We start from the raw sequence: 16,313 nt of genomic DNA on the forward strand, positions 1-16,313 counted from the left end.
TGCAAGGCTGCTTCTCCCAGTGCCTGCATGCTTTGCAGCCTCAGAGGAAAAGGAGCAGTGCTCCTGCTCACCCCTGGCAGGATTTAGCTGGCACACAGACTGGGCAGGACTCTTCCATCCCTCTGCATAAGCACATGGCTGGTGTTGGGGCTGTCATCATCTCCAGCACCCAGGCTCTGTTTCATACACTGCTTGCTGCCCTTTCTCTACACAGCATTTTTAACTAATTATTTCCCTTGATACCTGAAAGCCTGCTGCAAGATTCAGTCTGCTAGCATCTGTGTATGGCTACCAGCACGTCCTAGTGAGTGTCAGGTTTGAAAACAAAAAGTTAGATTTGCATGCTAGCCAGTGGGCACATTCATGTTCCAACATCAATAATGCAGGTTGGGACAAGAACTAACGATATGCAGACATCACTGTGTTTGCCTGCCTGCGCACACTTCTGTCAGGTTCGGCGTCAGGGCCTAACGTTACTTTCTGTCATGGTTTTACCCCAGCCAGAAGCTAAGCACCACGCAACTGCTCACTCACTCCCCCCCACCCGGTGGGATGGGGGAGAAAATTGGGAAAAGAAGTAAAACTCCTGGGTTGAGATAAGAACGGTTTAAGAGAACAGAAAAGAAGAAACTGATGATGATAATGATAACACTAATAAAATGACAACGGTAATAATAAAAGGATTGCAATATACAAATGATGCACAGTGCGATTGCTCACCACCCGCTGATTGACGCCCAGTTTATCTCTGAGCAGCAATTCCCCTGCCCCCAGCCCCCCCCAGTTTATATACTGGATGTGACGTCCCATGGTATGGAATACACCGTTGGCCAGTTTGGGTCAGGTGCCCTGGCTGTGTCCCCTCCCAACTTCTTGTGCCCCTCCAGCCTTCTTGCTGCTTGGCCATGAGAAGCTGAAAAATCCTTGACTTCAGACTAAACACTACTTAGCAACAACTGAAAACATCAGTGTTATCAACATTCTTCACATACTGAACTCAAAACATAGCACTGTACCAGCTACTAGGAAGACAATCAACTCTATCCCAGCCAAAACCAGGACACTTTCTCTTCCAAAACCAGCTTTCAACAGCCTCCTTAAATAAATTATTAACACATAAATAACTGCATCTGAATGAAGGCTGGGTATATATTCTCTGCTGTATTCATTCAAGACAAAAAGAAACAGATAAACAAGTATACCATCAGATAAATCTCTGAGGAAAAAAAACCAAAACAGACAAATGTATATTAATTGCATAAGTTGAAAATCCTTTGGATTTTGTTACACAGGCATTTTATTTCCAAACATAGAAATTCTTTTTTTATGTTTTTTTTTAAATATGTAATATGCATATGCTAAAATAACTATTCTTGCAATTTATTGTCAGAGAGGGCTTCAAAATACTGTGATGAAACTGGAAACTGGTTCCGCCATCCTGAAAGCAACCGAACTTGGTCCAACTATACCCTGTGCAACTCTTTCACCTCTGAAAAGTTGAAGGTATGCTACAGTTAAAAAGGCAGTGATTGTTTGGGAATGGTTTTGAGCTTGTCTAGCAGTAAGACACAAATGAGAGAGACCAGAATAGTTCTCATCTTTCAGCTCAATTTGTTGCATCAGAATTGAATAGCATTGTCCTCATGATTTTAGCTTATTAAAATTATTTGATGAGTGCTCAAACCTAAATATAGGTTTGCTATGGGGTGGATAATTTAGTAGCAATTCATGTGACAAGTTTTGCAGTATTTTTCAAATGCATTCTTTAATTCCTATGATTTTCCCTGATTGTCCAACAGTTATAAAATGATCCTTTAGAATTTCAATTTTGCTTTCTGTAACAAGTATCTTCCAAGCTGTTGATGTCTTCTCTGCAGGGCTAGAAATATTAATGTAAGCTAAAATTATTTTTCTTAAACAAAGAATATCACCCTGTACTTGCTCCCTTTGAAAAGAAATATTTATGAAGGTACCATTAATCCAGAAAATCCTACAAGCCTGGACACATTTAATTTTAACAGTTTGACTGAAGTCATTGAGACTATTTACAATAATGAATTAAGCGTTTGCATTAATATTTCCAAAATCAAGTTGCTAAGCTGAAAGAGGAGAACTAAATATAAAAGCACCAAAAGAAACAAGGAGAGAGAAATCTGAGAAAAGCTTAAAAAAAATTAAGTTAGGGAAGCTCATGAAAATAAACATATTTCTCAAATGTGAGTGGAGCTCCAGGAAAATCTGATTACAGATTTATGACAGAATAATTTGTGACTATTTGGAATTGTGGAAGGAAAAGAGTCAAAAAGTGATTTGATTTGGGGTTTGTATTGGAGGATCTTTTTTTATGCAGCCAAAAAGCAGTATGTGGTTATACTTAGTAATGATCCAGCCTAAAGGGCCTTGGAAAAGTCTACTGGACTAGGCAGGAGGTGAATTCTAAAAGTTTTTGCTGCATGAGGAACCATCATGGTAAAATGGGGCTCACCTATGTGACAGAGAATAATAGTAACATTCTGAGCTCACAGAGGCATTAAATGGAAGCACCATAAAAATATAATTTTTCCAGATGTTGGCGCATGTAGGGAGGCAAAAAATGTAGTTCTGTTACCTATTATCCACGTTTCCAGAAGAACAATTTTGAACATCATTCAAGCAAAGTGCAGATAGAACACAAAGGAAAATTATACGTACATCGAGATTCTTCTGAAACAAAAAAAAATGGAAAATGCAGAAAGAATCTATCTTTACAGAAATGCCAAGTTAGATTATGACCTTTAATCCAAGTCTTCAAAAACAAGAGTATGCTTCATTTGTAGACTATTTCCATGTACCTACAGATAATATAATTAACTGAGTAGGAGGTATTCCTATTCAAGAATTCTGTTTCCTCAAGTGAAGAATTCTAGAGGGACAAAAAAAGAACATTTAAGTGTTTCTTTTAGAAGTTTTCTAAGCCCAGGATGACAAAATCTGCGTAAGCTAAAAATTTGGTGAGTCAGTGTGTTATAAGTCCTATATATCAGAACGGACATGACAGATTGCCAGTTCAAGGAGTGCAGAAATTAATAAAACAGTTCATTATTTGTTGAAGTTAACTGGAAATACCAACATGCTATACTTTTGAGGCAGATCACTTAAAAAAAAAAATTACTGTAGCCAGTTCTTTAAAATGTGGTGGTAGACCATATGCTTTGTTAGCTGATGGTTCAGTCCATTCTGATCTGTCTTTGTTGTTGTATTTGGAAAGCTTTTTTTGAGCAGTTACCATAGTAAGTTTACATGGAGTAATCAAAAATGCTATTGCTGAGCCCCAGATATACAGTTAAACTGATTTAGCAGTTGTACACTGAAAGGTAGATAGTTTGAATAACCAAGACTCCTCTGGGGTGCACATATACTTGCATGTAGCTATCTGGAAGCCTTTCCTACTTCTAGCTGCTTCAGGCTCAGGGTTGGATACAGGATAGGCAGCACAACAACATATTTTTGAACAGTTAATCTGTAAATTAAATTCAGGCTTAAAAATTATATCAGTCTAATATCGTGAAAAACCACAGCAACCACTTAGTATGGAGCAGCAGAAATGTCACATGCACACAGGTGCAAACCTCTCCCACTACTCTGTATTCAGAAAGTTGTCTCATCTTCTCTGCACTTTGCTCTTCCCTCTCTGGGGTTGCTGGTGCTTCAGAACAAGTTGTCAAGCATTTGCGCTTACTAGCAATGTTGTGGTTAGTCTTTGTGAAAGAAAACTAGGAGACCTAGGATATTTGCAGTAAATATGCATAGATATCCACAATTTGGTGAATGATATTTACACTCAGATCATGTCTGTTCTACATGGTCAGGATGGTGTAAATGTGACTTTGGCTTAAATTTGAATCAGGCCACCACCACCTAGGTTAATGAAAGCAGGAACTGATTCCAAAGTTGTAAAATGACTGAAGAACAACCTAAATAAGAAGATGTGCACCTTTGCTAAGAGAAATGGCTTTGTTTTCTAAATTTTATTCATATTTGTTTTCAAATAAAAGTTTAAAATTACTTGCAAACGCCACAAAAATGTGAGTGGCAAAACTTAGGGCTACAGAAAGCAATTCATCTAATTGTTGAAAAAAAGGAAAATTGCTCACGTGTAACAGAAAAATGAATGAAGTGGAGCTGAAAAGAAAATAAACCCAGCAGAGGAACTAAGGCCTGCTATCTAGTCTTTTTTTCAGGACAGGCTGATACTATCTTAGTGCTTTCAGAAAAGAAGGCAATGGTGAAGCCTGGCATGCGATTTAGCCTCCTGCAGTCTTCTGACAGCTGGATGATGCTTAAGAGCTTGGCTGAGACCAAAGTATGACATTTAAATACCACAGCATTCTGCAGCCCAGGTGCTGTCCTGTGATTTTGTTTTACTATTGGCATACAAAACATGGATAGGCCTATCTTAGATTTCACTGACATTAGTCAAAGTGAAAGCCCAATTATCTGTTCGTGCATACTGGTTTCACAGCACTGTAAGACCATCTAGTTGCCCAATAGCAAGGTGCACACCAGTGTGAACCAGAATGTGTCTCAGGCTGTGCTGTTCTAGTGTGGTAGGAGTTGAGGATAATTTTGATCTCATCTGCTGCTTTCATGATTCTGTAGGCCTTAATCGTCATTCCCCTCTGAATTCTCTCCAAAGGGGAGAATCCCAGCATTTGTACCCACTAGTCATAGCACAGCTACTCTACCTCAGTCATTTTAGTTGCTTTCTTTCCACCTTTCCTAGCTCTGCTGTGTCCGTAAGGTGTGGAGACAAGAAACACACATGCATTTAAGATGTGCTATGAAAATTTGAAGCAGAGGCACAAGGATGTTCTACCCTCAGTGCCTTTCCTGATGATATCCAACATTTTGTTGGCATTTTGGCTGTCATTACACACTAAGCCAGTGATTCAGACAATTGGCCAGGATGATTCCAAAATCTCCTTCCCGAGTGCGGTTTCTAGTTCTGAGTTCAGCATTGTGTAGGCAGGGTTTAGATCATTTGTCCCTAGGTGTATCCCCCCACTTTTTTCTGTATTAAAGCTCATATGGCATCTTCTTGTTCCCTCAGTTATGTGAGGCCCTTCTGTAGTCCCTCACTATTACCTGGAAGACCTAAGTATCACCTGGAAACTTAGAGATTTCTCTGCATCAGGTTACTAATGAATATGTTGAACAAAAAGCCAGCCCTGATACCAGTCCTGAGGGCACCTAACCACTGACTCATCTCCAAAAGCGACGATTAAGATTTTTCTCCCTGTTGTTAAAGCTGCTTAAAAACAATAAAAGCTTTCTACCAGTCCTGTGGCAACCTATTTCCTTTAACAACTTTTTTTGTGTGGAAACTTGTCGTGGGCTTTTGAAAATCCGAATGTGTTATGTCTGCTGTGCTGTCCTAGAGCTCGGGAAAGTTAGTTACACATAGTGTGAGCAGAGATCTCACCAGTTACTTCAGCGCAGCAGAAACAGATCAACTCATCTAAGAAACACTTATCTCGTCTTTAGACCATGAGTCATGCTATTTAATAGACTGCTGATATTAAAAGTATATTGAAAAAGAACTTTTGAAAGAAAAGAAATACAAAATGGGGGGTTGATTTTGTAGATTCTTCCGCAATGAGAAAAAAAAAGTGAGTGCCTGCAAATTGTTCATGTTTGCCTTTTTTTTTTTGTTAAATTGCAGATGGCGTTCATACTTTATTATATGGCGATCGTTGGCCATGCTTTGTCTATAACATCCCTGTTGATTTCCTTGGCAATTTTCTTCTATTTCAAGTAAGTGTTTCTTACAGACATTCTCTCCTCTTTCCCTGAGGGATCTCAAGTGGTAACCAAAGAAAAGATTGGAAGGAGACATGGCAGTGAGGAACAGCTCTTCTGAGTGCCTTTTTATATAATCCTGGTAAAAAAGTCTCAGCATAGGGTCTTTTCACCAATGGGACATGCAGTGCATAGCCAAGATCATGCTGTTAGATTTATCAATAGTGCTGTAAAAGTGCAGCCCATAGGGAAATGGTGTAATTGGGGGTGCGGTAGGGCCCTTCATTTACCAGTTGCCTATTGTTCCTTGAAGGGCATGTCCAGCCCCTGGGCAGGTGCAGTGACTACACAGGGCATTGGCTTGGAGCCCCCACCTCCTGAAGAACAGGAATACCTTCATCCGATGCTGAAGGACTGAGCTATTGACTTGAGTAGGTGCTTACAGGACTCAGCACTAAGAGTGAATCTGACACTAGTGAGTAGCCTGTCATCATCATTAAAAGGAAAAACAGTGATGTCCTATATCAGAACTTTAAAGGAGACTAAATTGAGATTCACTGAAAGCACTGCAGCTACTGTATGGCAACTTAACTAGAGCATTTAAATCTTATCCTTTAGTGAACCTGTCTGCACACCATTTATTATAATGTGTCTGCAGTGAAGGAGCAGAGGGAGCTCAGATTTGCTGTCAGACAGGCAGTCACAGGTTCAGCTGCAATCAGTAGTGAAGGGCTGTCTGGGAACAGCCTTCAGTTTTCAGCTCAGGGAAATGGTAAGCACTAGAAGACATCAAAGGCCGTGAAGAAAATATTCAAGAATAAACAACGGACAAGATCCTGAGCTATTGTACATCCAGAGCTATAATGACTTGCATAAGCTATATTCTCCTAGCTCTTTCAGCAATTTTTTTAAGGTATTTCACTTTTGTAACATTACTATAAACTGCAAACTTCCCCTACTGATAGCACACTCAGAAATCAGGGTTGTAATGTCCATTCACAGGTACTTTGATGAAACAGAATGATACATCCAGTATAATGACCCAATCTTACTGATGTCAGCAAATGCACATCAGTTACTTGCAAGCAGATAGCCAGACCATCAGTTCATGACCAGAGATAGAGAAATGCTCACCATCAATAAAGTATATATGGAGACAACTGCAAGATAATCTAAAAGGCCAGGTAAAGTTTTCCAAATGGATAAAGGTTTCCAAGGATACAAAGGAGTATTCCCCACACTGCTCACTGGGAAACAAAGTAAGACTTTTATTGCCAAAAAACTTACCTCATTCAAGAATAGAGAAAAACCCCAAACTCTTCAAAGAATGCAGTATTCTTTGAGCAGTCAAGAATACAAGGAAAAGGGAACACAAAAAAATCTTTTTTTCTTCACAAGCTTCTTTACAGATTTTAAGAAAGAATAGTTGCACACTAATGGCAACCTACAGTAACTAAAAGTCCATCACTGTTGTCATTGTAAGAGTATACTGTTTCAAGGTTGTAATTTAGCCTGCAAGAAATTATTTCAAACTAAATTGTGCCAGAACACAACTAGGCCTGTGTGAGAGTATTAGTAAGCTTATTTCTACATGAATGTCAACAGATTTGAGCCCTTGATGAGCATCCAAAATACAATTTTTTGTTTCTTTACCATCATCCTCATAGAAACATAAATTATATTCTTTTGTGTATTCATCAAACTATTTCAGCAGCTCAAAGACATATTTGCAATCCAGAAGTGTAGAATACTTCTAGGCATTAATTATCTTTCCAGCAGGCAGATAGAGAGCATGACTTTTGTATACAGGTCAGAATTTATCATTTGGTTTTATTTGGTTGATGTTTCTAGAAAAATGAAAGCCAAAAATAAGCCCTCAAATCTCCCAACTCAAATTTAACAAACACATCAATTGAGTTTTTTCAGATCTTAGTGACCAAAATAGTAACTGTGAATTATGAGCAGGTTCTAAATTAATACCTTCCCACTCATGCCAAATCATGAATGTATATATGCCTTATTTTCAAAAAGACCAGGGTTAGTTCTCCATAGAACCTTTATTTTCCGAAGCAGTTTTTCACACTGAAATTTCCAAGTCTGAAAAGGGAAAAATTGGTCATTTTTTCTATTCCTTTATCTTGCAGGCTTAACTTAAAACAAAGGGTATTTCTGTAAACATTCAGCTATTCCTTTTTGTCACCTGTAAGGCCAAGGAATCATAATGAAGCACAGCTAGTGCATTTTCTATCATGACCATTTGGTTTTAAACAGTTACCATGACTCTTTTAGTACAGACTTTTTATGTGTCTAAACTAACTGACATTTGTTAAGTGTCTTGGAATTGATAGATCTAATATTCCACAGCATAAGTGAAAAACTTCAATGCAATGTGACAAACTTTACATGCTAGATTGTGTGATATCATCAACTTCATTATCTGTGTTTCTGAGATGTGGGGTTTTGGCCACAAACGCACATATGAAGATTTGTAGAATCCATCAGCACACAGAATTCCAGCTTACACATGCACAGTAATTGCATAAATTTGGGAATAAAAAGAACCCCTTGCTGAACCCCACCTCCAGTGCACAAGGGATGGTTGCCTTGCTCTAAAAATCTGCAGTAAAGGTGCTCCACAAAACCCCAGATACCTTGTGCCAGTGCTTAAATCAGTTCTAGCCTCAGAGTCCCTGTATTATTTAATCTAAATCTTAGACGAGGCACCTTAGCCTATTTCTGGTCTCAATTTTCATCTATGCATACTACATATCTATGGATATGCTCAGGTTGTGTGCCTCCTAGCAGTAATTTCCTTACTAACATTATGCAAAGCTTGTCCCTGGTTACTTTATCTGCTGCTGGTCCCTGGAATGGTACACCACAGATGAGGGTGTCCATATGGGCTTGAAAAGGGTATGCTTAGTAAATTGAGCAGCCAGAAGAAGCTGGCATAAATCCTAGGGCTATACAATTAGATGTCTCTGCCTCAGCTGTCAAACAGGAAGGATAGTAAAAGAACAAGCCCCCAACATCACCACCACCAAGAGTGAGTCTAGGAAACATAGAAAAATGAAATAGTTGGACTTTGTATAGACTGAAAGAGTCTGTAAGATTACAAGCTCAAAATAGGTGGATCCCAAATACATGTTATGAATTCTGCTAATTTCCAGAGAGGCAGTTTGATGAGTGACTGTGATAATGTGCAGTAATCAGATACAGAGATAGCTAGAAACTGCCCAATGAACTGATGAAATCCCTTCCCATCTAAGTAAAGATGAAGAGGACAAAACCACAGACACAGTAATGCTTTGAGAAAACTGGGAAGAACACAATTTAATCTGATTTGAAATCCTATACCCAGGCTTCAGAGTTCTTTGGGACAGTAAAGACAGGTTCTGGTTAAATTGGCTGCCCAAAATGGATGAGGAAGGTGATTCCCTGCAGTGAGCGAGGCAGGATTAGGCTGACTCACTCTTAGCTCTGAGTCATGGACAACGCACAATCCTGACCGGTCCCAGGCCGCGCTGAAAGACTCATCTTTGCAGCAGCCTTCCAGACAGTAACACACCTCCTCCTCTCTTTCCTCCTCCACTTCTCCTTCCCCTTCCATGACTAATCCATGACACAAAGGTTACAGGAAGAAGTAGAGAAAGGAATTAAAACAAAGCACTGCAAAATGGGAGGACAAAGATGAAACCAAACTACAATCATAAGAAAGTGAGAATAAACCTGTATGGGCGCAGGGTTCATGTTACCTTCAGTTGTTCTCTATCATCTGGCTATGACAGCAATAGATTATTTGACCTTCAACAGAACGCGAGCTGTCAATCAGACAGTCAATCAGAGAGCAGGAGATTATTTCAGGACTGTATAATAGCCTTTGACTGTAGAGGCAGCAACAAACGGCTTGCAGAGGTTGCTGTTTCCCACATATAAGCCTCTCCTGGCAGAGCTTTATTTTCCTTTCAGTTTTGGGTATCAAGATTCATAATGATCTGGCATCACAGATGTTGCAGTACTTTTGGAAGGGAATACTGAATCAGTAGTGATGAGCATCACTAAGCAATACTAACTCATAACAGGAGACAGACTATTCATAAAGTAGTGTCTAACAGTTACGTGCATGATCACATTAATGTGATACTTTTATAATTGCAAACTGAGACCCCATTATCTTATACGATAAAATACAAAAGAGAAAAGGGACTCCTAGCTCCAGATCACTTCCAGTTGAATTATTAAAACAAAGACATTTGTATAAAGACAGATGGGAAGTACAATAAGTCTAGATTTGCCAGAATAATAGATGGTGTGTTGTGAATGCACCTGCAGTCTACTTGTTGCCAAGGCTTTTAAAGGGGGAGTTGAAGAAGGATAATGGGTGGAAAGATAATTTGTGGAAGTTTGTTGGGAGTCTTCCCCAGGGGTAAGGGAGAGCATGGTAGAAAGCATGAAAATAATTTGAAAATTAAACAAGTGGGTAGGAGATGGAAAATGGCTGGCAGTGAAAGGCAGTATTCTCAGTATTCATGAATGAGAAGAAATGACAGATTCATGAAGAAAATAATTCTAAAAACTCCTTGGAAGTCAAAATATCCTAGATGCCATATAGAAGTGGGGATAGGAACGCAAAAGTAAGGGTGACTCCGTGAGTAGATAGGAGAACCTATCTCTGCCAAAGGAAATGTAGGAGACATAGAATAAATGTGAAACATAGGGGAACCACGAGAAACACAGGAGACTCTGAAACTCTGAGACACAATTGATAGAGGCATAGTGACACAAAAAACTCACAATTTTTCAACACAGGTAACTGGATTAGTGATGCCTTCTTGCATACTGATTAATGAAGTGAAGTAGGGAGCATATAGAAAGATGGGTGGGGGGTGACAAGGAGCCTTCAAAAACACCATGAAGGAATGATTAGGAAATCAGGAAGAGGGCCAGAAAGAGAGCTAAGAGAGGTCAGAGAAGGAGAAGATTACAGATGTTTGTCAAAACCAGAAGAGAGGATGAATCAAGTAAGGGTTTTGGTTTTGCTAAAATGTTTTCCTCTCGGTGTGGGATGAGTCAGGCAGGTGCTGACGCCATTTTGAAGGCAAACACTGAAGGTCAAATTAAAAAAGTGAGGGTATGGAAATATATGCTTAATGATCTAGGTGGGCCTTTAACGTGAAAGCTGAAGTCAAGGAAAAAGGTGGGGAGTGTTGAGAGGAAAGGAGGAGAGCAACGCAGGAGTAAAACTAAGAGAGGACAGCAGGCAGGGAAAGGAGCTTGGACAGCAGGTGAAGGCAACATGCAGTGAAGGACAGTCCAAACTAATAAAGGAGTAAGAGTGGCAAAAGTCAAGCGGAGCAGTGAGGAAGGACAGAAATGGGAGTGGAGGCATGTGTACCTGGCAGAGATTTTCACAAAGGACTGTCTCTGTACCGGTACCCATGTAGACAGGCAGCTGGAGAGACAAGAGTCTACATTTCTGTGGCCAAGTGCAGCAAACTGAAACCGCACCTGGCTCCATATCTGGTGCTCATCAGTTGCCAATATCTGATACTAAAGGAAGAATATAAAATCAGGGCAAGTGTAAGGAGATATTCTCATTCCTAGCCCCCAGGACCTACATCTCATGGACATCCTGAACCAAAGAAGGTATCTTGGTAAATAAGGAGGTCAACAAAAGTGATGAGCATTGCAGGATGATGATGACCATAACCAGAAAGATGACCTCAAGCTAAAGGAAGAATTCCATCCAATGACTCAGAAAATAGGTATATGGAGAACTAAGAATAAGTGGCAGGTGACCAAGGAGCTAAAAAGGGAAAATAAATACATAAACAAACAAGCAAAATTAGCAGAAAAGAGCTCACTTGGTTAGATTAGATCTCTGTTTTTAAAGAAAGTGCATTCTGCATTGACATCCACACGCAAAGCATCAGAAAGTCACAGCCTGTGCTCCTTTCCAGACTGCAGAAGACTCCTAGTTCCAAGGGGGGAAGCTTACCTCAGCGAGACAGCAATACTTGCTCTTCTTAGCTGTTTTTTATCTACCAGTTTTGCCTGCTTGCTCTCAGTGATCACTGAATACAGACATCACAGCATTATCTAACAACTCCATGATTGCCTTTCTGCAATCACCTCCTGCCAGCCCCGGGCTGTGCTCCGGGACATGGAGCACTGCAGGGATGTTGTTCCCTGCATCAGGGGTAGCGGAGGAGGTGGCATGAGGATTTGGGCATGAATTAGAAAGGGGAGACGGTTCAGGTCTGAAACTGCAGTCATGATTTGGTTTCACAAGAATTCTGCAAACTTCTCTTGTGAAATTCTGCTACGCACACTAGCAGAAATCCTACCCTCCCCCAAATCAGTCATTCGGAAAAGATTGTTGCTCCTTCTAAGCAGGAAAACAACCTCTTCTGGTTTGGGATCTCAGCTGGAGTTAGAAACATTCAGGATAACAACACAAATCTCCCTGTAATTTAAGGAGATTCCTGCCCAAATTTCCCATCCTGTCTCACCACTAATTCCTACAGTAACAAATAATTTTCATCTGAATATTTGAGAAATTCCCTGAGTCTCCAGGGAACAGTTACTTATAAAGCAGTATTCCTGATGTTCATTACTTGTATCATGCGCATCTAATAATTCTCAGGGTTCTGCTTCACCACTTAATATCTCGATTGCCATGAAATAAAGAAAGGCATCAAGGGCTGAGAATGTAGCCGGATGGCTCTTTACAGCGTGGTCTAAAAAGCATGTGGTGCTAAACAGGTGTAAAAACAAAACCAAAAATTTGTTAGAGGTTATGACTGCAATGTAAGGCATGTATTTTCCGATTATGCCTTGCCAAAAGGCATTCTTGAGAGACTGTTGCCAGAAAGAGCTCGTTAAAGTGACATCAGAAGAAAAATACTAATTTACGATGTGTGCTACATATTTTTCAGGAGCCTCAGCTGTCAAAGGATAACACTGCATAAGAATTTGTTTTTTTCTTACGTGCTGAACTCCATGTTTACAATTGCCCACCTCATTGCTGTTGTGCCTAACCCTGGCCTTGTAAAAAGGGATCCTGTAAGTACTGCATGACTCCTCTCCATCTTAACACCCAAGTAAAATTACTACGGCCATGCCAAAACCAGACATTCCCATTCACCAGTTAACGTTAGCCATCTGGTAAAACACACATGGAAGGTGCAGATTCTGAGGACTTCACTCAACCTTACTCAGATCTTTCACAGAGCAATAGAAATCTTTGAATCTGGTACAAGAAGCAGCCTCAGACTTGCTCCAGCCAGCCCATCCATACAAACATGTGTCAGATCCCCACCTCTCTCGGCACTACCTGACTTTTCCCAGCAAAGACAGGTGCCCTTGGTGGCCGCGTGTCCTTTCCCACAAGCACACATGGTAGGGAGGGGCAGGGATGGAGAGAGAGACAACTTTTTTCAAAATACTGCCCCAAAAGATCTGTTTGCTGCATTTTTTTTCTTAGGAGGTGGTAAATCAAACCATAGCTTGCTTCACTGCTCTTAGTGACACAAATTGTGCCAGCCCCTCATGTGCTAAATAAGTGTGGCAGATCTCAGTCACACAGCTCTGATCTTGCTCTCTAACAGAGCAATTGCATTGTGCTCGCTGTCGTTACAGCAGCCCCAGCTGATGTGAAATTAATGCAAGCCTGGGAATCTCTCAAGTTATGTCACAACACTGATCAGCTTGTCTTCTAATAAGATCATTCAATTACAGTTCAACCATTTATCTGCTTCTAATTTTGTGAGAGCAATTAAACATTAGCACCTGATATTATCTGATCACGTGTGTCTCAAATGTGTGCTGGTTAAGTAAGCTAATTAAAGCTTACTGGTTAAGTAAGCTAATTAAAGCAGGAAATATATAGACTAAAGAAAACATCACCAGTCCCAGGGACCATCTGGAGATTAAAAAATAGAAGAGCAGAAAAATAATTAAAAAATCACATGTTTTGTTTCTCCTTATTGCATAGCATCATATGTACGTAGCCTGTGCAAGAGATGCAACGAAAATACACTTGATATTTGAAGACAAAAAGCTGACAGATGATATCAGACACCTAAATTGAAGTAAGATCATTGCCCCAGGGTTAAAAGCAGTACCTCCTGACAGCAGAAGTAAATTTTCTGAAGTGCTTTAAACTAAAAGTTGAGGCCATGGCGAGTACTCTTACGCTTTAAGATTTCATTAAAAAACTGTATCTAGTGCCTTTGGGCTGGAGCTTTATTTGGACTGAAATCTTGACCCCAGTGAAGTCAATGACAAAGCTCTCAGAGGCTTTGGTAGAGCCACATACCCACAGGACAGGTACCGGCACACTGAGCATCACCCAATGAAAACCCCCCCACCTTCCATTGCTATGGCAACAGACAGTATAGAAATTACATAAGTGGTTACCTTTGGAGGCTGCGGAGCCCCAGAGCAGTGCGGAGGTTCATGCATGCAGTCAGCTTTCAGGTCTCTGGCCTGAATATGAAGAGGCACCTTAGTGCTGACTACAGTCACAGAAATTGCCCAAGCGGTGTCCTTCCACTGATGTTACCGAATACAGCTGTGTTAGCAAACCTGGCTGCAGCTAGTTAGCTAAGCACATGTTTTGATGAACAAAGCCTTTGTTTTTCACTTTCTTCTTCCAAACCAGATTCACATGTCTTTGAGTCAGCAGTGAACTGCTGTCTAGAGGCGAGGTGCAAAACTTGGGGCCAGAAGACCTGGGGTCTCCCATTTTCATTCTGCAGTCAAATATGGGATGAGAGTACACTCACTGCTTAATCCTGCCTCATGTTCTAGATTTCCCTTCCTTAAAAAAATATCAGAAAAAAACAGGTGAGGTGACCTGTTAATATGTTCAGTCTCCCAACAATACTAGGAAGTGTATTCTGTTATTTTAGTAACGTAATAAACTTGTAAATACATGACTGGGAAAAGAAAATGAACAGCCAGGGGCAAGTTTTTAACATGTGATGAAATTACATATAGTCTCAATATGAGTATATGAAGACTTAAAGGATTTACGTTAAAAATTTACTGATCCCACCAGGTAGATTCCCATAATATTTTAATTTTAATGCCGATTAACAGAGCAAATGAAGGCTTTATAGCTTGTTTTTTTCTGTCTGTACCGCACCCTCTGTTTTATTAAGTCCATCTTAAGATGACTACTTCTGACTTCCTGTAGTTTGCTGCATTTATCCACTTTCCACCTATGCATCTTCTGAGCTTGACAGGCTCATGTGTGTGTGCCTCCTCCCTCTGATATATACAGAAATAGTGAAGTGTGTAGAAGGAATTTCAAACAGTCACAGATACCCCTTATGTAGTGTCCATATACAGAGATGAAGTTGGTGGTAATTACTCTGCAAAATAATAAATGTGTTTCCACCCCAATAGCTCCAGCTTTTTTTTCCCTGCCTAAAGTTTCACAATAGATTTTAAATATGCAATGCCATGGGAAAATACTTACGGTGAATACTTATTTATGAAGATATCAACAAATCCATATAATTTTGAGAGAAGAAAGAAGGTTCTGTTAAATAACAAAGAGAAAAGACAGGAGGAGCAAGAAAGGAAATTCATCCCTAACACCAAGACACCCACATTCTTCCTGTGATCCAGACACAAAAGATCTGAGACAATCCAAAGCATCATTTACATGAGGAGAGGCCGTACTGCATGTTACTCACATATAGTTTGCTGCACAGAGTTAAACTCTTTGGTGATCGTTCTGCTCATGTAAAATGGTAAGTCAAGCTGCTTTTTTGATACATCTTGATTTGCTTTTTTATCTCATTTTTTCCTGCTTTCTGGTTATATAATTCTCTCTCTCTCTCTTTCTCTCTCTCTGATTTATCTGGATCTGAAATGATTGAAGAGAAAGATGTGAGCCCAGGTGGCCATACAAGAAACGAAGAAGCAATGAAGAAGTTTCAGGGACATTGAACAAAAATAAATAGGACATGTGTATGAACACTTATTTACATGTACTGAAAAATGTTACGTGAGCTAATTTTTTGCATGTTGTATCTGAAGTAGCAACTGCATCAATTACACTATTACTGGAACACATTTTATAGGAAGGGGTATCTTCTATCACCTTCTTAAATGAGACTGTCCCACAGAAGAATGGTGATCTGTGAACAGCACAATATGTTCTCCATTAAAAACCCTGGAAATAGAAATGAAACTCTTGCTGCCTAATCTGTTAATACAGTCTTGCACATCAGATCTGTATTTTTCATTTTTTGTATTCCACAAGGCTAGTAATTTCAATATTCAGTACTGACAGGGGTAAAGGAAGACACAGCTAATGACTGAAGGGATAGCTCTGCTAATGAGAAACTGAATAATTGATCAGCTCCATGGGCACCAATATAAATATATTTGTAGATGGGACTAAGTTTGGTTACAAATCAGTGATGGCTCAGTAATTAGAACCTCTTTCAGAAAAGCTTTACGAGATCTTACTGTATTTTTATCACTTTCCTGTTCTAGTGGAGATACCTGTTCTCTTC

General features: G+C 39.9%; 1 protein-coding gene across 1 annotated transcript in view; it reads left to right on the plus strand.

Moving 5' to 3' along the window:
* Window positions 1–16,313, plus strand: part of CALCR (calcitonin receptor) — a 180,888-nt gene that overhangs the window by 126,286 nt on the left and 38,289 nt on the right. The window contains exons 5-7 of the mRNA XM_069774988.1: window positions 1,391–1,503; window positions 5,702–5,793; window positions 12,717–12,843. Of these exons, the coding sequence (XP_069631089.1) occupies window positions 1,391–1,503; window positions 5,702–5,793; window positions 12,717–12,843 (332 nt within the window). The remainder of the gene's footprint in view (window positions 1–1,390; window positions 1,504–5,701; window positions 5,794–12,716; window positions 12,844–16,313) is intronic.

This window comes from Haliaeetus albicilla, chromosome 2 (assembly GCF_947461875.1).
Source record: "Haliaeetus albicilla chromosome 2, bHalAlb1.1, whole genome shotgun sequence".
Lineage (NCBI taxonomy): Eukaryota > Metazoa > Chordata > Aves > Accipitriformes > Accipitridae > Haliaeetus > Haliaeetus albicilla.